We start from the raw sequence: 23,656 nt of genomic DNA on the forward strand, positions 1-23,656 counted from the left end.
CGAAAATAAAAAATTTGTCAGGCAACAGAAAATATATTTTTTCCCAATCTTATAAAAATAAAATAATTAAAAGATAATGTACATTTTTTAAAATTCTTTTTTTACTTTCCTGCTGGGGGCTCTAGGGAAATATTTCCCTTTTAAAAAAGAAAAAGAGATTGGGGACTCTGTGTCCTCAATCTCTTTTTCTGGAGATTGTTTTCTGGAGATTGAGGACACAGAGTCCTCAATCTCTTTTTCTGTAGACCCTATTATGAATAAACAGGAATCTTCTATACAGAGTGTTCCTGCCCATTCATACCATGTGGATATAGTGTACTTACTATGTCCTCAATCATGAATGAATAGGAAGTGATACAGAACACTTCCCATTCATTCATAACTGGACATAGTAACTATCCAGTTATTTACAAACACTCACCGATCAGCTGATCGTTGAGTGTTTGTATAGGACGAACGGTGGGGGATGAGAGCTCTGCCTCCTGTGATAGATCACAGCGCTCTCCTCCAATCAAATGTCCCATGGTCTAGTTGGGTCAGAGTGCCTAGGGCCCAGGGTTCTGTGGGCTCTATCCAACTCTATTGGAGAACCTGGAGGCTGGTCAAGGTAAAGATTAAAGATTCCCTGTACCGTGACCTTAAGGTCAGAGGGATTCGTTGATTCAGTATGCGTATGTTATTTCTTCTGCCCCTGTTGTCTTGATCGTCTAAGCCAGGGGTCCTCAAACTTTTTAAACATGGGGCCAGTTCACTGTCCCTCAGACATTGCTGGGGGCCGGATCATAGTTTGAAAAACAGGGGGGGGGTGGCTGTGATGCTGCACCGACATGCCCCCTCCCGTCCCAGAACAAAGGGGGAACTTTAGTGAGCAATTGCTGTGCGTTCCAGCAGCTGCTGCTCTGGTGTGAATAAGCCCTTACTTAGAGGGTATATATAAATATTTTTAACAACTTCTTTCATAAACAAAACATTTTTTTAATACAATTCATTTCTCTTAGCCTGGAACATGTGCTGACATGATTTCTTATTATTTTCTACAGCTCAAGTATTTGTTATTTATTACAATAATTGGGCAAGTAGACTGCCCTGTTGTACCTCTACAGAGGCGTGCAGCTTTGGGAGAGGCAGGGAGATGACATCACTTCATATCCCAGTTCTCTTCTTATTGGCCGCCCTACAAGAGCCTGTGCACCCAAAGTTGGAGGGGTGCAGCCGCACTGGCGTTACGCTGCTAAACGAACCAATGCATTTGGTTTGCCTCGGCATGCGCCCTGAGATGAAAGGGCGCAGCCACGCAGGCCGAACACAGAAGCTGCCAAGCTTCTGGAACAGCCTGTGTGTCTTCACTGACACCCAGGCGGGGCCGGCGGAATGATGATCTCTCCCTGGACCCCGCGGGCGGGCGGCTGGCCGGCCGGCCGACCGATTAATTGCTATATGTTGTTTAGGGCGGCTGGGCCTATTTTAACTGCTTGAAGACCAGGTGTTTACACCCCCTTCCTGTCCAGGCCAGTTTTCAGTATTCAGCGCTGCAGTACTTTGATTGACATTTATTCCGTCATGCAACGCTGTACTGAAATTAATTTTATACCATTTTTTGGGGACAGATAGAGCTTTCTTTTGGTGGTCACCACTGCGGTTTTTATTTTTTTTACTATATTTCGGGAAAATTACAGAAACTTTTACATTATGTTAGGATACATTTATTATCACCCAATTTTTTGGTAAAACATAAAAGACGGGGTCACGTCGGGTAAATAGACACCAAACATGTCAAGCTTAAAAATTGCGCCCACTCGCAAAAAAACACCATACCCAAAATTGACCATAGGCAACGCTTTAAAAACTTTTATAGCTCATCAGTTTAGTGTGATCAGTGATCAGTGATTGATGGCCCTAGAATTATTGCTCACACTGCGATATGTAACATTTGCAGCGTAATGGGCGCAATCGTCGTTTTCGCAGGTATGCGCACCCGACGCATGTTTGCATGCGTGTATGTATGGGTGGGGACTTTAAAAAAATAGGTTTTTTTTAATTCTTTTAATGTGTAACTTTAAAAAAATTAATCTTTAATTTTGTTTCCTATTTTTTTCCCCCCACTTAACTTTATTGCTATTACATGGGGGGTTTCTTAGCCCCCTTATGTGATAGCAAAAGATGTGACAGGTCCTCTTTATGGAGACATCAGGGGTCACCTAGAAGCTGATGAAGCAGAGATCTGCTTCATCAGCTTCTCTCCAGCGTCTGAAGCTGGAGAGTGACACGAGAATGCGGAAGTAATGTAAAATACATAACTTCCGCATTCTTACAGCGGAGAGGGGACCGGGGGGAGGTCTTGTACCGACCTCCCCCTGATCCCCTGTGACAGAGGCACTATGCTGGTCCCGGGCTCAGCGAAGCCTGGGATCAGCGTGACAAGCGTGACAATGGGAGGGGGGGGACACAGGCCGACCGACCTTGCATGTTAACAGGCATTGCTGCCTGTTTTTAAATTGGCTGGATTTCCCGCACACGCGCCGCAGGGCCTGTGATGGACTGCAGGCCGGGGTCGTTGCTCCGCCCCCCAGGGAGAGTGTCGGACAGCTTTCGGGGACAGTCCCCAGGAGATCCGCTGGAGAGGCCGGGTTGATAGGGGTGCCCGAAGGCAGTAGGTGAGTCTGGTCCCGGTCGCTGCGTAGGCCCCGATGTCGTGGGCGGTTCCGGCACACCAGGTAGTAGATGAGCCCGTGATGGATCGCCAGCCGGGGAGGTGGCTCCGCCCACCGGGGAGAGTGTCGGCCGGCGTTCGGTAATAGTCCCCGAGAGGTCCGCGGGAGAGGCCGGGTGGTCAAGGGTGACCGATTTCGGCGTCCCCCCACGTAGCTGCTGCGTACTGGAGGCCGCAGGCGAGACAGGTCCCGGCTGCCGCTTAGGCCCCGATTTCTCTCGGTCCCGGTGTTTCAAACAGCCGTTTGAAGGCTGTTTTGGGGTGGATTGTGAACCCCTCTTCATCTCTTGATGGCTGGGTGGATAGGCTGGGAAACCTGGGTTGCAGGGTTAGTGAGAACCGGAGCTGCATTTACACGCTCCTCACTCCTCCATAGCTCGGCCACGCCCCCACAAACACAATTTTAAGGCTTGACATGCTTGGCATCTATTTACCTGACGTGACCCCTCTTGTATATTTTATCAAAAAATTGGGTATTATAGTCTGTTTCTGTGCACTGAATTTCATTTTAGTGTATTCTATCCTAAAAATACTGTTTTGATAAACATTTGCGCAAATACCGTGCAGCATAAAAAATTGCAACTAGCATTTTTTTTTATTCTACGGGCCTCTGCTTTCAGAAAATATATAATTGTTTGGGGGTTTGAAGCTGTTTTCTAGCCAAAAATTCAGATTTTATCATGTGTGTGCAAATATTAAGAAATTGCTCCAGACAGCAAGTGGTTAAAAAGTATGAAGGAGGAAACTGTCTTATTTAAACCCAGATATATGGGTCTCATGTTCTCGTTGCTATTTATGTTTGTGGAGTAATTATGGCAAGATCAAAAGAGATATCTAAGGTCCTCAAAAAGAAGGTTGTGGATGCCTATGGGTCTGGCAATGCATTTAAAGAACTCCAGGTTTTTCTTAAACTTACCCTTGCAGTGGGGTTACTGTTGCACTGCAAGGGTTAAAAGCTTGTTTTTCTCTAGGGGCCAGAATAAAGAAGATATACTTTGCTTCAAGTTGTGCTATGTCCCTCGGCTTCCTCACGTCTAATGCAAGCCTATGGAAACTGCATTAGACTTGCATTAGAGGTCCTTAGACTGCTGGATGAAGAGGCTGCGGGGACCAGTCTAGCGGCCAGGCGGGACCAAAGACCAGGTGAGTATATTTTCTTTATGTGTGTCCCTAGATCAAAAAGAGCAGTTAACCTTTGCAGTGCGAGGGAAGCCCCACTGTAAGGATTAGTTTTTTAAAATCCTCTTTAAGATGACCAATTTTTTTCAAATCAGACATTACACTATAAGGAAAATAATCTACAAGTGGAGTAGATTTTAAATGACTATTCATTTGTCCATGACTGCTCAGCTCACCAAAATCAGCGCAACGAGTTGACCGTTTGAAGTTAAAAGTCATCTTCAAGAATCCAACAATTTATTTCCAGAATCTGCAAGTAACTCTTGCAGCAATATCAAACTGTATGCATCTACAATCAAAAAGTGACTACACCAATTTAACCTGCATGTGAGGTGAGCCAGGAAAAAATATTTCCTGTCCAAAAAGAGCACTAGAGCCAGATTACAGTTTGCAATTGAACATATAGTAGAAAAAACAGGTCTTCTGAAAGAATGTGCCATGGGCCTGATAAATCCAAGACAGAATCCAAGATAGAGTTGTTTGGCCGCAATAGCAGTAGACATTCAGTATTTGGCACAAATGGAAGCCAGCATTTCAGAATAAGAACCTCAACTGTAAAGCATGGGGTGGAAATGTTATAGTGTGGGGTTGCTTTCCTGCTTCAGGGCCTGGGCAAATGTTCAGTTTTATTAGTACTGAAATCTGTTTCATATTCAAGTGTGCTTGGTAAAAACGTTGAACCAGAAATGGATCTTTTACCGCTCATCAATTTAGAGTTAACAGCAAATTATGGGTCTAGAACTATTGCTCTGAAGTCTTCCAAGAAGTCATTTCTCCTAAACAGGCAATGCCAGCCTGTGAAGCAAAGTGTGTGCTAATTTTTTCCGCAGTACACTATTACATCTATTAATATTTTTGTTAAATTATTGAAAAGCCAAATTTTCCTTGTGTCAATATTCAATCATATCACTGTTATCTGTAGGTACTGTTTTTAATGAAGATTTTATGTTTGTCTGTTTAAGTATGTTGGAAAAGTCAATAATTTCTATGGAGTGTACTTATTGTTTAACCTGACTGTATTTACTCATTACAGTGCAGAGTTTTCCTCCTTCTTAGCATTACTGTAAAATATGTGCTGCTACTCTTTCAACGCAAACCTTTGGGAAAAATAATAGCAGATAGAATATAAATGTAATAGAAAACCCACTATAGTTTACTTTTAAAGCATCTATGCCATTCATACTTTATGAAAACAAAGAGTTTATGCGTTTACCTGGGATTCCATCTGAGAAACACTGTCTGAATGTAGAGTCTTTGCCTCCAGCAGCTGTTGCCTGGTCTCATCTAATTTAATCTCCAGAGTATCTTTCTGAGAATAACATAATCAAGTCACATGTTGTTATGAAACAAATGCAGTCATTTCAAACACAAACTGTAAAAATTAAACCTCTTTTTCAGTACAGACTCTAATGATGCTCATATTCCAGAATTTTTTTTTGTCTAATGCAAGTGAAGCCCCCAATATTTATGATTAACTCTCTAGGAACCAGTTAAACTAGAACTACTGCCATTTGTTGTTGTGTTTGTAGAAGCTTTGGGGTATCATTTGTTAAGAAGGGACGAATTTTAGAAATGTTACGGATGTTGAGTCTTCAAGATTTGGATAGTGATTGGATGTGGGACTGAAAGGAGAGCTCAGAATCAAGGATTACTCCGAGCCTCCTGGCTTGAGGGGAGGGGTTGATTGTAGTGCTGTTAATTGTGATGGAGAAGTCGGGGGAGGGAACACAGAGAGGATGAAATATTATAAGCTCAGTTTTGGACAGATTTAGTTTGAGGAAGTGGTGTGACATCCATGTCGATATGTCAGTGAGTAGGTTAGTGATGCGTGAGGAGATAGAAGGGTGAGCTGAGGGGTAGAGCGATATATTTGGGTGTCATCAGCATAGAGATGGTAATGGAAGCCATGGGAGCTCATCAACTGACCCAGGGAGGAAGTGTAGATGGAGAATAGAAGGGGCCCAAGGACAGAGCCTTGGGTGGACCCCCACGGATAGAGGAAGAGGAGAGGAGGAAGTAGAGTTATAGGTGACACTGAAGATGCGCTGGGATAGGTAGGAGGTGATTCATGGGAGAACAGAGTCTTGGAGACCAAGGGATTAGATTTTATGGAAGAGGAGTGGGTTGTCAACTGTGTCAAAAGCAGCAGAAAGATCCAGGAGTACAAAGTAGTGGCCTTTGGTTTTAGCAGTTAGCAAAGTGTTAGTAAAAAGAACATAAAAACCTGGCGCATAGATCTAAGTGCAGTATAAAAGTAACTGTTTGATAAAGGTTAAAAGTAATGCATTTACAGGATATTTAAAAACATCACGAGGGGACATGGCTGGGTAAAGTCGCACACGCACTGAGCTCCCGGGCCGCGGCTATAATACATACCATTACACGACCTGTCGGCCGTCTGTCGCCACCTGCTGTCAGAAGAAGAAGCAGGAGGGAAATCCGTTGGCCCGGCCTGACAGAGCCATCGATTGGTTCCTGAAGCTTGCCTGCCAGCAGCCCCGGAGTGCTCTTCCAAGATGGGGCTCGTGGCCGGTGGGCTCCAGAGTCGCCTGGCAGCTCCATCCTTCGCTGCCCTGGTTCTGAGGTAGGAGACCACACGCTGCCTCCCTGCTCCCGCTGAGTGATCTCTCCCCAGGGCTGACCCACTCATTCTTCCCTTCATCAGACTCTGAGGACAGTGATCAAGCCCCTTCTCACCAGGGGATAGCAGATCTCCCGCCCCAGGAATGCCTGCCACACAACTAGGGGAAGACTCAGCTGAGCTGCCCTTGTCCCCTGCATGCTCTACTCCTGCAGTGACGCCACAGCCTATGCAGTCTCTCTCTCTCCCCTCAGATACTATGGCTGCAGCTACACCAGGTGAAAGGGCCCTATGGCATCTAATCAAATCGCTGCTGTCCCGCACAGACTTTGAGACCTTTGCTAACAGACTGGAGATAGCTTTGTGAAAAGACATCTCGGTGATCCGCAACCAGGTGACAGACATTGGATTTTGGACATAGATTCCAGGGTATCCACTAAGTAACGGGAGAATGTGCCCATATGAAACACTGTTTCAACTATTGACTGTGCACACTCAGATATGGCTGCACATATTACTCACCTACAACTTCTTATTGATGATTTGGAAAACCCCAATCGCAGACAGAACATTTGCATAAAGGGCATCCCAGAAGCCACAGCCCCTGTTGACCTACGTTCCACAGTTGTGGGTATTTTTAACCTCCTTCTGGAACGTCCAGCGGACTCTGATATAATGATTGACCGAGTGCACAGAGCTCTTAGCCCACGGAACCCTGATGCAATACAACCGAGAGATGCAATATGCCGCCAGCATTCCTACACCCTGAAAGAAGAAATTCTTCAAAAAGCCTGGCGAAAGGGGCCCTTTGAGTTTGATGGTGCACCTGTACACCTCTACCCAACTGTTTCCCAAAAAACCCTACAGATGCAACGAGTGATGAAACCGTTGCTTGATGCTCTAAGACAGGCCTCAAAATTTCCACTTGTCCCCTCGCAATTGGCGAGTGAAAATTGCGGGGGGGGGGATATTACTCCCTCTTCTCTCCTCCCGGCTGCTTTGAAGCTGCAGCGGCCAAGAGGAGAGAGGGGGAACGCTGACAGGTGCGATCAGAGCCGCCTCTCTGAGTGCCCGCCTCGTGGAGCTGAAGCGGCCGGGAGGAGAGAGAGGGATCGCTCAGCGGTGTGAATGTGATCAGAGCAGTCTTAAAGAGCCCCCCTCCCAGTCCACATCTTTTGGACGTTCGGCCGCTGAAGCAGCAGAGAGGGAGAGATTAAATGCTTACGGCGGCGGTGGGGGGCGTTTGCAAAGGTATCAGAGAGCCTTGCGGGGCAATTGCCACCCTGCCTCCGGGTCCCGTCTGCCCCTAGGTCAGAGTAATCCAGCAGGTTATTAATCTTAGTGCCCCACTCAATATGACTGCAAGCGACAGGCAGACTGAGTGGGGCAACTCAGTTCAATAACGTCCAAAAGATGTGGACTGGGAGGGGGGGCTATTTAAGACTGCTCTGACCTTAACACTGCGTGGAGAGGAGAACAAGAAGCTCAACTGCCATCATCTGTGCCCACTTCGATTGGGCTCCTCGGCGGCCACAGCAGTTTCCTCCGCCCACCTCAGCTGCCATTGGTGGGAGTGGAAGACTGCCGAACTGCAGTTGGTTGGCTTCTGCTGCGCTGGAGAGAGAGCACCTGGAGCCGGCTGGACGTGTAGGAAACCTTGCTGCTCCCCCACCATCACCAGGAGAAGAAGAGGTCAAAGCAACTGTAAGTCCCTGTACTTTCTTTGTGACCTCTGCACTGCGTTACATACTGACCGCTGTACTGTGCGTCACACCCTGACCTCTGTACTGTGCGTCACACCCTAACCTCTGTACTGTGCGTCACACCATAACCTCTGTACTGTGCGTCACACCCTGACCTCTGTACTGCGCGTCACATTGCTGACCTCTGCACTGCGCGTCACATTGCTGACCTCTGCACTGCGCGTCACATTGCTGACCTCTGCACTGCGCGTCACATTGCTGACCTCTGCACTGCGCGTCACATTGCTGACTGGTGTACTGTGTGTCACACAGCTGGCCTCTGTATTCTGCATTGCACTGACTTATGTACTGTGCGTTGGTACTGATCTTTCTACTCTGCGTCACACCGCTGACCTGGCGGAGTTAAGGCCAGGGTAGGGGTTAGGTGGGGCAACTGGTGGCGAGTAACTTTTAAGGCCTGGCTAGTAGCTTAGGACTTGAAGACCGGGGACACTGATTGTCTGCAAAGGGAACTCTCTCGTTCTCCTAAGTAATCACTCCGACCTGCAGGCTCTTTGTGAATTTGCAGATATGTCATCAATATCCATCTCGGACTGGCTGGAAGACACGCCAACCTTTGCTCCCCTCCTCGTGGCCCCACCCACGGCACGGAGACAGATCCGAGGCGATCCCAACCACCAGCTCCTATTCCGCAGGCTCCGGAATCCAAAAGTGGGACTTAGCTATTGCTGTGGTACCTTTTTTTGTCTAACTAATTCTACTCAATTTTACATTGTCTGTTTCCATACAGGATTTCCAGTTTGTGGCCCACCCACTGGTAGGGGACTGTGCCGTCCCTACCCTCCTCCTTTGTGCTTCCCCCTCAGTTGGATTCTGGCAAAGGGCCCCAGCGCAGGGGATGCTCACTTGGATTTGGAGGAGGGTGGGACATAGGTTGGGCTCCGCTACTGGTTGGGCCTTTACAGTTACTCTACCTTGCTGATGTTCTTTTTGGTAATGTTTATTATGCGCCCATGATCATCCTCTGGTGTACACGTCATTGGAGGGATGGGGCTTGTGGATATGTGTAGGACGTGGCACACAGGTTGACAAACCCCCTCCTTCGCCTCTTTTATGGGTTCTCCTGGACCCTCTGGAGTGCTATGAAGGCTAATTTTGAAGCTGATAAACCTCTTGTCCCATGTCTCTGTCGGCTGATGTTAACGCCTCTTTATGGTCATGTTATTACATTATAATCTTCATTGGACCTTACTAGCCCGGGGTTTTGGCCCCGTTATATCCTTCCAAACCCTCCCATAGATCGCCTCTTCCTTTTAGTAGGGGAAGAGACTTAGTTTAGAGACGTTGCGCTCTCTTTCTTTTTCAGTTTTTCTTTCTCTTCTACCCCTCCGTGTGTGATTTACCTTATATCCCCCCGATTGTTTTTCCCTTCCTAGTTTTCCTTTTCTCTCTTCTTCTCTTTCTGTTCTTTTCCCCTCTCTGTTTTCCCCCCTTGTCTCTTTTCTCTTCTTGTCACTTCCCTCTGGGGTCGGCGGGGGACTTTGATTTGCTGCTTGGGCATTAGCAATGGCTTTAAATGTAGTCTCCTGGAATGTGAGGAGCCTAAATACCCCTGAAAAACGCTCAATGCTCTAGGGGAGTTGTGGCGGCAGAGGGCCAATGTTGCTTTCAAACAGGAGACTCACTTTAGACATGACAATGTACATAAGCTATATAACCACAGTTACCCTATGGTTTTTCAGAATCCATCCCCCTCCAACAAATCTAAGGGGGTGAGTATCCTGATAGGCAAATCCCTCCCTTGGCAACTTATAGACCAACTCTCGGATGCTGAGGGCAGATTCCGGTTCCTGAAGGGTCACATCTACTCTTAGACTTACACTCTGGCTAACATTTAACTCCCGAATGTCGATCAGATCTTCTTTTGGGAGTCGCTCCTGGACAGATTGGAGGTATTCATGGAGGGTACATTGATTTTGGGTGAGGAATTCAACTTTACATTGGAACACGCTTCTGACTTTTCAAGAGGTGTCTCTCATTTGTCACAGGCTGCGCGCAACCGTATTCGCAGAACACTTCACAAGTTTCAACAACTAGATGTCTGGAGGGTACTTCATCCTCAGGAGCATGATTTTTCCTCTTACTCAACGGTTGGGTAGTTATTTTCATACAGTGAGGTATGCATAGAGGAGGAGTACCGCATCCTAATAATTTGTATCATGGAAAAAAGGAAGGAAGGTTCGGACTTTTAAGGTACTCAAAGGATCACACAAACATACTTTGGTTTTATATAAAGTATAACACATTTATTTTTATTTATAAACGTATCTAAAAATGCATGGTTTTAAAAAAAGACAACAAAGATTGCCTAATAAAGACCATAGGATGTAGCCGTTCTATATTACAATACTTGTTGCAATTTGCTGGATATCAGCTTCCTAGTTTTATTGTAGTCCAGTGGAAGGAAAACAAATTTCAACGCGTTTGACAGAGATCCGCTTCTTCAGGAATAGGTTACTGTCTTTCTTTGTTATACAATTGTTTATTGATTTTCAGACACACACATATTTGACATTTACATAATTAGCAAACATGCAACAATAAAACATAACACTATATTACATCAATCCCCTCTGACCTCTATATTTTACCATATATCCCTAAGCCAATTCCTATATGCACAGGGCCAAGCTCTCCTGTTCCTTCCCTTAACCATTAGTGATACTATTTATAATTATCTGTGATAGTGACAATAATAGCTGCCTTTAGGTTTATTTACTTTAATGTTTGGGTTTCTCTGTATTGTGCTGGTGTGTATCCTCACTCAATAATAGGTATACAAGATAAGTTAATATTTAAATAAATAAATGCGATATATTTATTCTCCAAAACACATAAGTATATAAGGGAGTGTGAATAAGTAACCTATAAGTGATCCAAAAAAAAGAAAAACACATTGCTAAAAAGCACAACCCTTCCTTCTTCTACTCATCCCCCCTCCCTCATCTCTCCCCTCCCTTCATTTGACAAAATGTTTCGTGCCGTTAAATTGAATTGAATCGAATTGAATCGATCTTCTGCTCCCAATAGTGTTTAGTGGAGATTTCCTTGGTTATATGTGCTTTACTGGAGCTCCCCATACATAAAATGGTTTTAGTTCTTTACTTTAAAAAATATTAATTAATTAAGGCCACAGGTGGGTTATAACCTCTTAATTCCGAAAAACAAATATAGACAAACAGTCTTAAGCATCCCAATCCATTGGTTACTGTCTTTCTACAAAAAAAAAATATTTTTAAAAAAATCATAGTTTACCTATACAAATACACGTTGATATTTCATACAGTTTGTTTAGTTCCATGAACTTACGATAGTCTATAGAGATGGCAGTATCCACTACTGACCATTGTTCAATCATGGGCACAGACGGAGAGGGACACAGCCCCTTGACAAGTTCGAATTAATTAAAGATATTAATTTATTTGCACGAAAGCTAACCTTTAAATGCCTAGTCGATAAAAATCATGGAAATCCTAATGATCAACAAATAATAAAGGATAATCTGGACAATGTATCAGACTTGAAAGATAAACAAACTCTAGATGTCCTCGCTGAGTTACTAGAAGAAAATAATCCCACCCCCTTAATATAATAGACATTGAGGAGGAAATGAGCCAGATCAATGAAGATATCTGTGAGAGGTATGCACAGACCGCCACTCTTGACCTTCCTCAAAAAGCTCCCCATTTTAAATGTAAATCTAAAAAATACCCTCCGTTGCAAATAAACCCAAACATTTGGGCCTTTGTTACTCAGATTACAAAAGAAATTGAACAATTAACCCTTCCTGGAAAAACATTTGGAAACTTCACCGAGGAACAGCAGCAAAGGCTAATGGAAATTAGAGATAATTAATAATAACGGTCAAACCTTGTGATAAAAGGAGGAAATAACATTATACAACTATGTGTAAAAACATACTGATGAACATACAATGGTATAGACTTATATAAAAAAACATAGTTGATGACTTCCAGGGTAAGTTTAATTCGCTTTTCCAGGGAGCATTCTCACAGGGCTTGATTGACAAAGATTTGTTTGATTTTCTATGGGTGAAGTTTCCGAAAATAGCAAAATGTTATGTGTTACTGAAATTATATGTTGAGAAACCACCAGAGAGGCCAATTGTATCTGGAATAGGGTCCCTAACAGGGCCGGCTAGTCAATATGTCGATAGCTTTTTACAGCCCCATGTCTTGGGACTGGCCTCTTTTGTAAAGGACACAGGCGACCTGGTAAGAGCTCTAGAAGATGTTGTGTTGCCAACTAGAGCAATCCTGGTGGCAATTGATGTGGAAGCACTCTATTCGAGTATTCCCCATGATAAAAGGGATAGAAAATGTGTATGAGGATTCTTACAAGAACGAGGCCAGCAAAAATGGCGGCTGAATAATTTTGTTGTCCAATTACTTAATTATATAATGACAAATAACGTCTTTATCTTTGATGAGAAACACTACATCCAGGTGCAGGGCGTGGCCATGGGGACATGTTGTGCCCCTTTATATGCAAACCTGTATGTGGGGGTTACCTGGGGGGTGGGAAAGAATGATCTTTTCAAGCGAGTTGTACTCACTGTACCTCCACCATGTTTTGTTGTGGCGGAGTTACATTGATGATATTCTTGTTATATGGACTGGTACTCTACATGAGTTAACTAAATTTGTCGATACTCTCCAGAACAATGAACATAACCTAAAACTTATGATGACATCAAATCTCCAATAGACTGCCTTTTTTGGATACTGAGATATACATTAGTGAAGACAGACGCGTGGCTACGACTTTATATCGTAAACCAACTGCCGGAAACACTATATTACATGCTAACAGCTCACACCCTGGATCTCTAATTAAAAGTATTCCATATAGCCAGTATGTTTAGATAAAAAGAAATTGCACTGATGATCACGAGTTTCAAAAACATGCCAATGATCCTCGATTGAGACTCCTAGAAAGATGATATAGTCATAGACTACTTAAGGAGGCCAATCAGAGAGTGCAACAACTACCTAGGACACAACTCATTTATGGATCATCAAGAAAGAATGACAAGCAAACAGTCAAACTTATAACCAAGTATTGTGCACAACATCAACAAATACGAAGCATATAAGAAAAATAATGGCCGTTGCTCACTGTGCTGCGGAAGAATGGTAAAGCATATCAAATCCAGTCTCCAGCAGACTTACCGACTTTATTTTCTGATTTAGGGATTCCACCAATAGAAGTTGGTCAATGGCATGAAACGCCATCAGATAAAGTCATGATATATTAATATGCTACCGGTGAGGCGAGGTAAAGGGACCTTTGAAGATGTGAGGGATAGAATATAATTTTTGGTTGTTGGATTTTTTTTTTTAAACCTGGGATCTGTAGTGTGTATATAGTGTGTATATGTATGTATATGTGTATTTTTTTCTTTTTTTCCCCCACCCTCCCTTTCACTGGATGGTATTAAAGGGAATTTAAATATATTGGCCATTTTTTAAAATGGTTTAAAAATGAATGCCTAAGTATGAAGATCATAGTTCATGATATATGGAATAGGATGATTTTTGCAGTATGGATAGTAATGGCTGTTGTATATTTGCCTCTCTCGGCAACCCCCCTGACCACAATACTCGTTGAAATTAATTGATGTTTAGATGCAAAGAAGGGGAAATGGGAGAAGAGAAAATATATATATTTGTAAAAGGGAAGTGCTGTGGCAAAAGAGAGCCCTAATAAAAGGGTGGTTAAAAAGGGGTAGAATCTTCATGCTTAGGCAATATTATAAAATTGGGCTAATTAGGGGGGCAGGAGAGCTGACAAGAGAGGTGTTTCAGAATGACACAGGTTCTCAAAAATCACATCTATAGTATTTGATTGAATATATGGGGAATTAACACATTGATTTTGTTGTAATTACATGAAGATTTAAATTTAAGGAAAGAGGTTCACTATTATTGATATATGGAATAGATTAATTTTAATATATGGATGGTATTAGATATTGCATATTTTGCATTAGGTTTATTAATGAAAAAACACGTATATCTTATATAACACTTTTGCACTGAGTTATATGTATTTTTCACTGTATTGAACTATATAGATATATATTTGGATATATTAAATTGCATGTTTATTTTGAAAGAATTGAGCTATATGTGTATTTGGGTTGCATCGAGCTACATATGTAGTTTGCTTATTTTGCTCTGAGCCATATGTTTTTTAGGTTGTATTGGGTTATATATATGCATTCGGGTTGCATTGTGCTAGTTTTAAGAGGTAGAATTTCCACATTTAAGTAAAATGATATAAAGGGGTAGAGGTGAAGGGGTTGGAAGAGGAAGTGTGTAGCAAGTAGGAGGGAGATAATTATTTAATTTATTTATTCTTTGGATTTGAATATTGAATACAGGGTTGGGTTTGCATAACATAAGTTGTGGTATACTTGCCTCTCCAGGTCCCTCACGACAATAATACCCACGAATATTAAGTTTAAAGTATGTGAGGATGGTTTTCAACTCATATGTTTAGAGAAGGGGCGATAGTCGAGGAGAGACCGAATGAGAGGATGGTTAGAGAGGGGTGAGGGGAAGGCAGGGGGAAAGGGAAGGGGAGAGGAGGAAGTAAAGGGAAAACCCCATATTTGAAGAGACCATGTAGTAGCAGATACTTTGCACATGTATAGTATCACAGAATTGATATGGAAATTCGCTTGGGTCAAGCGCACAAATAATGGCACAGCTCCGAGTCTTATCCCATAATGTGAAGGGTCTGAATGTACCTGAAAAGCGACGGATGATCCTTAATGATCCCCACCTTCAGAAGATTGATGTGGCTTTCTTCCAGGAAACCCACTTTAAATATGATAGTATCCCACGGCTGGAAGACAAGCGCTATCCGGTGGCTTACAATAGCGGTTCACCGGATAAAAGATCGAGAGGAGTGAGTATTGTTATTTCCCAACATATATCCTGGCTGCTGTTGGATCAAGATGCAGGGAAAGAGGGCCGCGTCTTGTTTCTGAAAGGCACTATGGGAGCGCAGACTGTTACCTTAGACAATATTTACCTACCTAATAACCAAATTTCTTTTTTGGAACGTGTCTTAACTCATTTGGCAGAGTTTAGAGCGGGCCTCTTGGTATTGGGAGGGGATTTTAATCTAATTTTGGATCCCAATTTGGACTCCTCTGTTTCTACTTCCCATCTAACATTTGCAGCAATAAAGCATATTAAGAAGTGTCTCTTTTCCTATCAACTGGTTGACATGCGGTTTATTCATCACTCTACAACTAGAGATTATACTTTTTTCTCTCATTTACACCAATGATATACCAGGATACATTTTTTTTTAGTTCATCATAGCCAACTTCCCCGAGTCATTCAGACGAATATTGGAAATATCACTTTTTCAGATCATGCTCCGATTTTTATTTTATTTTGCCTTAGATGAAGCTGCGCCTGGTCCATGGCAATGGAAACTTAATGAGTCCCTTATCCAAGACCCCGAAATATCCAGTCTGGTTGAGCGAGATATACATTTCTACTTTAAAATACATGTCTCTATAGAACTTAACCCATACATAGTGTGGGAAGCACATAAGGCTGTAATTCGGGGTTCCCCTATTGCACATGGAGCTAGACTTAAGAAATAGAGACTCTTGGCGGTTCAAGCTCTTCTGGAACGTATTCAGAAATTAGAGATACAAACTTTTAAACTTTTGGATGATTTCCTGAGGGACCGTAATATACAGCGGACAAGTACTCCTAAGAATGAGATCTTATAGGTTGGACTTGATGGACTAATGTCTTTATTCAACCTCAAATACTATGTAACTATGTAACATAAAGCAAAAGTTGACAGGAATATTGAGGCCCAATTACGAAATTGGAGGGAACAGATTCAATCTCTCTGCTTGACAAAGGTTAAAGCTTCAATGGTGAAATGAAAATGCATATTCTATGAATATGTAAACCATTGTGGTAAATATTTGGCTAGAGCCCTTCATAAACAATACACTAGTACTTATGTCCCTTCAATAACTTCAACCACAGGAACTAAACTTACTGTACCTTCTGATATAGTTGAAGCATTCAGTGAATATTATAAGAGCCTTTATGATCAACCTCGGGGTAAATCCTCAATAAGCCCTGATATTCATACCACTCGGATTAGAGAGTATCTGCGACAGGCAAATCTTCCGTCTTTAAGTCCACTGGTCAGTGCTCACTTAGAATCCCCTATATCTGTTCAAGAATTGGAGACTGCAATTAAATGTACTCAAACAGGTAAGGCACCAGGCCCAGATGGGTTTACTCTTTTATATTTATTTTTACTATCGTCTCCTTTTCTTACTGCTATAAATTCTCTGCGTGAAGGTTGTCCCATGCCCCCAGAATCAATAATGGCTCACATTACAGTTATCCCTAAAGAAGGAAAGGTTCCCTCCTTATGCCCTAGCTATAGACCCATTTCCCTTTTGAACGTTGATATTAAACTTTTTGCCAAAACACTGTACCTTTGCCTAGTGCGATCTTATTCACTTAGATCAGGTTGGTTTTGTCCCTACAAGAGTAGCTAGGGACAACACTACCTGAGCCTTAGGCGTGGTTCATTATGCCCTGTCGAAATATGTCCCATGTGTTATTCTATCCACAGACGTCAAAAAAGCGTTTGATAGGGTAGATTGGGAATTTTTACACCTGACTAGAGGCAATAGGAATGGGAATTAGTATGTGCACCTGGATACAAGCCTTATATTCTTGTCCCTTAGCTAAAATGCGAGTTAAATGGGATTTTATCAGCTACATTCTCTATTACAAACGGAACACGTCAAGGGTGCCCTCTTTCCCCCTTACTTACTTTTTGTATTGACTTTGGAGCCTTGTCTTAGAATAGTTAGGGCCAATTCGGATATACAGGGGATTACCATAGGAGCTATCCAACATAAAATTGCTCCATATGCAGATGAGCTTTTGTTTTTTGTATCCTCCCCGGAAGTTTCTATCCCAGTCCTAAAACAGGAATTGAAAAATTATGGTGAGTTGTCAAATTTCCTTATTAATTTGCATAAATCGGAAGCCCTACATATCTCCTTTACGGGCTGGCGACTTCGTAGAATTTTGAGTCATTTTCCATTTCGATGGGCCTCACAATCCATTATATACTTGGGTATTAATTTACCTAAAGACCTTACCCATGTATTCTCTTTGAATTTTCTGCCGCTTTATACACGTATGGTTTCTGATTTGTCTACATGGACTAAACATGCGTTTTCATGGATGGGCCGATGTAATATTCTGAAACAAACGGTGTTACCAAGACTTCTTTACGTAATGCAGGCCCTACCTATTCATATTCCAACTTCTTTTTTTGTAAACTCCAGTCCCAGTTTTCCAAGTTTGCATGGGCACATAAACCGGTTAGATTAAGTTATGCGATTTTGAGAAGGTCTAAACAGGAGGGAGGTATTATTATGCAGTCCATTTGACCCGTATTTTAGATTGGTGCCATCATAATACAGCTAAGCTCTGGATTGAAATGGAACAATCATACTCTGTAGCTCCATTATCTGGGCTTCCATGGTGCTATGTTTCTGCCTTAATTCCGAAGGAGATTAAAAATCATCCAAGTATTAGGCCTACTTTGGCAGTAGCGAAAATTGTTTTTTTTTACAAAGAACATTGTCACCAGATCCGTCCCCTCTAATTCCTATTTTAGGGAACCCTGCTTTCTTACCAGGACTTTGGGATGGGATATTTAAGTTACTAAAGAAAGCTGGCAAGTTTAGAGCTCTTCATTGTTTGGAGGATTTGGAATGGCCTTCAGAGACCATTTTACAAACACATTCCAGCTACGCCAGTTTAAATTATTGGCGAGCAAGACAATTATCCCATTTTTTTTACCAAAAGCTAGATGATTTGATAGAGCATTGACTACATTTGAACGCGAATGTGTCCAGACAGGTTCAATGCGGCCTGCCCTCTAATTATGTTATATGCTCTTGGTTGGGGAAAAAAATTACATCCTCCCAGTGGTTTTTGATAAAGTGGGAGAAAGATTTACATATACAGTTATCCCCGGAAGCACGTAAAAAATTATTATCCCGATCTTACCAATCCTCTATATGTAATAAATACCAAGAATTGGGTTATAAATAGTTTCGAGGTGATACAGGACCCCGCAGAAGCTACATGCTATGTATCCACAGTCTTCTGACTGTTGTTGGCGATGCGGGAACCCGGAAGCAGATATGCTGCATGTATTTTGGTCTTGTTCGGTATTACAGAAGTTTTGAGACCAGGTTCAGGCGATGACCCAAAGATTCTCTGAACTCCCAATTCCAAGAGACCAAGCCTTCTTTCTACTCCAACACAATTCTATGTCAATTAAAGCGTATAAACGCTCAGTTGTGAGGCATTTTGTTAATGCCGCACACGCCTGTATCCCAGCCTTGTGGAAGAGACCGGAACCACCTAATATATGTCAATGGTTAGATCGCATTCAAGAAATTTACATTATGGAAGACCTTACGAGCTCTATTAAAAACACCTCCAATAGTTTCCGGAAAACTTGGCTTCCTTGGAGGGAGTTTATAAATTCAGCTGAATATCTCGCAATAAGATGAGACTCGGGATAGTGACTATGGGAGGAAAGAAGGACTTATATTATGTGTGTATGCATGTATGTATGTATATGCATACATATGCATACATGTAATTATTATTGTTTTTTTTTTTGGTTAATTTGTTTGCGTCCTTGTCTTGATTTACGCAGTTTAATCATCCTCATAGGGTTGGGCCTGAGAGGTTGGTTTATGTCTTAATTTGTGTAAAGATAATGACCTGTAAAAGTTTCTTCTTACGTTTTACGTTGTATGTTTAAAAAAGCATAAATAAAGAATAAAAAAAAAAGACTTATTCCTCCACCACTTGAATTGCTTCACAAAAGACCGTGTTCTATTACGGTAGCACAGGAACTGGCTTCTTTGTGGGAACAACTATGGTCCTATACTCTTTACAAGACTCATTATGCGTAATAGGCACAATGTTTAAGAGTATGGCAAATACCCTCAGACTGCAAAGAGCACAGAATTATGTCCCTGAGCTTTCTTCTCCCTCGGGTGGGAAAATGAATTCCTTTTTGGCTATTGCCGACTCATTTTGGTCATTTTACTCCTCTCTGTATAACTTGCACCCCCCTAGCTCAGGTATTGAAGGGACTCCACGATCAGCTGCTATAAACTCCTATCTCACGGTCTCAGGGATCCCCTCCCTGATGGATGCAGAGGCTCTCTCGTCCCCCCTGACCTGGGAGGAAATCCCCTTGGCATTAACTGACACCCCGAAGGGAAAGACTCCAGGACCTGACGGCCTTCCAGCTTTCTATTACAAAGCCTTTCTCCCTCAATTGGTGTCCCCTTATGTAGAAGCTTTTAAGGCGCTTACCTAATGCCATACCCTTCCTCCAGAACTTCTCTCAGCCACCATTTCAGTGATTCCGAAATCGGAAAAACATTCCTTGCAGTGCACCAGTTATAGGCCTATCTCTTTATTAAATAGTGACCTTAAATTGTTTACAAAGATTTTAGCTATGCGATTGACCCCGATCTTGCAACGTATAATCTGCCCAGATCAGGTCGGTTTCATTCCATGCCGAGAGGCTAGAGACAATACAGTTTGCACAATTGATGTGATTTATAATGCCAAGTTGCTCGGAGTTCCCATGAATCTCTTATCTACGGACGCAGAAAAAGCGTGTTGAATACAGGGTGTCATGGGACTTCCTATCTCAGACCTGGTCTCATATTGGACTCCCGCCACAGGTCCGAATGTGGATTGAGGCACTATACTTAAAGCCCTACTCAGTAATTAGGGTTAATGGTCATAACTTGAGTCCCTTTTCCATCACAAATGGCACACGCCAGGGTTGTCCCCTCTCCCATTAATTTTTGTACTTACCCTAGAACCCTTCCTGTGCCACATCCGGAACAACCCTAACATTGCCGGCCTCCACATAGGTAACCACCAGCATAAAATAGTGCGTATGCGGACAAACTTCCCTTTTATATACCTAGACCACATACAGCAGTATGCAGGAACTTCAAACTTATGGCTCCCTCTCCAATTTCAAAGTAAATCTGCAGAAGTCAGAAGCCCTGAACATTTCTTGGCCAGTCCCCTTGCTGCAGATGCTCCAATCTAACTTCATTTTTCGGTGGGCCACACAGGCCATCTGCTATCTGGGTACATCTCTCATGGCAGACCTCTCTCATGGCAGACCTCTCTCAAATTGTACTTTTTGCCGTTCCAACGCTCGCTTTAACTTTGACCTACAGAAATGGAAGACCCTAGCAATATCCTGGTTTGGGGGTTGTAATATTCTAAAAATGAATGCCTTGTCTTTTATACCTTTTCCAAACCCTATTTACATTCCTAGAAATTTCCTGCGTGCAATTTGGTTGGCCTTTTTGAAATTTATATGGCAGGCAAAGTCGGTAAGGCTCAGACAACACATCCTATTGTAAACTAAATCCCAGGGGGCATTGTATTTCCGGACCCGAGTAGTGGATTGGTGTAAACATGAGGAGCACAAAATGTGGGTCCAGACTGTTTTGACGTCTTAAGTTTTCATATCTATGACAGTCAATGGATCTTAAAATTTTGTCCCTTAATGCCAAAGGTCTGAATAGCTACTTCAAAAGAAAGCTGTTTTGGGATGAACCTCTTTGCCATTCCAGTGACATACTCTGTATCCAAGAAACGCATGTCAATACACGGAACCCCTCTGTCTTCAAGCATAAGAATTATCCTCATATATTTTTCTCCAACACTCAGAAGAAGAGAGGAGTATTAATAGCAATAAAAAATTCTGTCTCCTTAACTCTTCGCTATGTGGAGCCTGACCCAAATGGTCGCTTTATCATCTTGGTCTGTGATGTTTATTCCACTATTGTCAATGTGTACGCTCCTAACGCAAAACAAATACCCTTTCTTAAAGCTAATTTCTAAACTCCATTTAGTCCACCAAGGTCATCTTCTTTGTGGTGACTTGAACGCAATTCTGGATGCCTCCATTGATACGTCGAATTCTACTTCCTCCCGGAGACCATCTATATCCAAAATGCTTTTCAAATAGGGCCTTTACTACATTTGGAGATTTTTACATCCATCGGAAAAAGACTACTCTTTCTCTAAACCGCATGCATCATACTCGAGGATTGACTTATTTCTTGTAGACAAGTGGCTCCTTCAAAAATAGACAGCATCTCATATTCAAATAAAGGAATATTTTCTGCTCAACGAAAATTCTATAGAGGACCCCTTCATATCATGGAATGCTAATAAAGAGTTCATTAGGCGGTTGCCGATTCAATTGGGCACCAGGGAAAAGAGAAAGCGGATGCAGCAGTTTGATGCTTTAACCACCCGCATTAAAGAATTTTAACTAGCTCATAAAAAATCTCTTGAGGAGCACATTTTTTTAGATCTCTTGGCAGCTAGGCAGGATTTACAGTCCTTGCTTCTTTCCAATCATGCTTGGCATTTAACCTCCCTGGCGGTATGATTATGCAGGATTTTAGCATGCCAAAGCGGTACATTGTTTTTCATGGCAATTTGTTGTTTTATATTGTAGGCCTGTAATTCTTAGTAAATCTTAGGAATAACTCACCTAAATCTGTCCAAACAAGAGTCCAGTAGACATCCCGGGTATGATAAAGTTTGAAACACAAAATCATAAATTATAATATAATAATAAAAAAATGGTCCAGTAAATGGGAATTCTGGGGGCGCTGCCTGATCTGTACCACAGTCAATAGAGTACAGTAAAAGTGCAGGCAGGGCACTGGACAAAATTTAAGTGAAATAGTTTGATAAATATATGTAATTATAGCAGATTACATTATATTGTGTGTATTCTGTGTAAATGTCATGTTTGCACTTTTGAATTTCCCGCCGGCTCAGCCTGACGCCTGAAAACGAAACTGAAAGCCGAATGCCGCTCTTGGTACTGAAAATTAACCCTGAGCCACACTCGGGAATACCGCCAGGGAGGTTAACTAGACTAAATGCTACCTTCTCCCACCAGGGGAACAAAGCCCGTAGATTATTAGCTAACAAAATGAAACTTCAACAATCCAAATCCAGAATAGCTTGCATTGTTCATCCAACAACTCGTCAGAAACGTTATTACCCCAAAGACATAGCTGACGCTTTCCAATCCTATTATTCCTCACTTTACACAAAATTACCGATCTATCTCCCTTCTAAATACGGATATTAAATTATACGCCAAGATCATTGCCAAGAGATTGTTACCTATTACTACTTCCCTGATAAACCCGGACCAAGTGGGCTTTGTTCAAGGTCGTCAAGCCCCTGATGGGACTAGGAGAATTTTTAACATTATCAGATTTGCCGAATTACAGAAAATGCCTTACTTGCTTCTTGCTGTGGATGCTGAGAAGGCATTTGACCGTATCCATGTCTTCAGTACTTCAACACTTTGGCATAGGGGGGTCACATTCTTTCGGCAATACTTGCTTTATATTCAAATCCATCGGCCCCCTGGAGGGCCTCTTGGCAGAGGAGCGGAGAACTGGCCCTGGATATGTACACGTCTGGTCTGTCTGGATCTCATTCAGAGAATCTGCTGCCTTTACGGAGGCTGTCTCCGTTTGATTCCCTGGCGTACTGAGCTGGAGGGTGTCTATGGCAGGGACCGAATCCCTCCTTGACAGATCTTCTTCGCCCTTACCCTCCTCCCCCTCCTTTTCTTTAATTATTTCTCTCTTCTTTCTTTGTCATGCTTCTCCTCTGACTAATTTACTCACCTCACCCTGCTGCTTTCCATCTCTCTCTCCTCTTTGCACCCGAACCCAATGTCTTGATATCTCCTAGCCTCAATCTCAGACTCTCACTATGATGGACGAATGCATATGTGGTCCTACAATGGTATCCCTAGAGCTCTTAGGCGGGGAAACATGTATATAACACTATGATAGTAGACTTACTATATACAGCTATTACCATTTACCCCGTGTACCTACACACTGCTCGTTTCTAACTATAGGACCATGGACCCTGTCCGGGGTCTGAGTTTGTCATGGGATATGTTACTTTTGCTATACGCTGTACCCCGAGGGGTGTAACCTTCTTCCCCTCTATTTCCCTATTTGTTTGTTATTGTTTTGTTTTTGTGGATATTACCTCTGTAAACATGTCTATTGTGATTTGTATTGAAAATTGAAACACTTGAATAAAATCAGATTGAACCAAATCCATCGGCCCAAGTATACTCTTCCAACTTGCTGTCTACCCAGTTTGGTATAACAAATGGAACGAGACAAGGCTGTCCACTCTTGCCCATCATCTTTTCCCTTATAATGGAACCCTTAGCAACAACTATCAGAGAGAATCTACTAATCTC

The 23,656-nt window shown here is 42.5% G+C and overlaps 1 protein-coding gene across 1 annotated transcript in view; it reads right to left on the minus strand.

Moving 5' to 3' along the window:
* GOLGA1 (golgin A1) overlaps window positions 1–23,656 on the minus strand; it is a 309,940-nt gene that overhangs the window by 210,725 nt on the left and 75,559 nt on the right. Inside the window, exons 7-8 of the mRNA XM_018563762.1 lie at window positions 5,097–5,198; window positions 2,460–2,927 (exon numbers count right to left, since the gene is read on the minus strand). Of these exons, the coding sequence (XP_018419264.1) occupies window positions 2,460–2,927; window positions 5,097–5,198 (570 nt within the window). The remainder of the gene's footprint in view (window positions 1–2,459; window positions 2,928–5,096; window positions 5,199–23,656) is intronic.

Source organism: Nanorana parkeri, unplaced genomic scaffold (assembly GCF_000935625.1).
Source record: "Nanorana parkeri isolate BGI_ZX_2015 unplaced genomic scaffold, ASM93562v1 scaffold693, whole genome shotgun sequence".
Lineage (NCBI taxonomy): Eukaryota > Metazoa > Chordata > Amphibia > Anura > Dicroglossidae > Nanorana > Nanorana parkeri.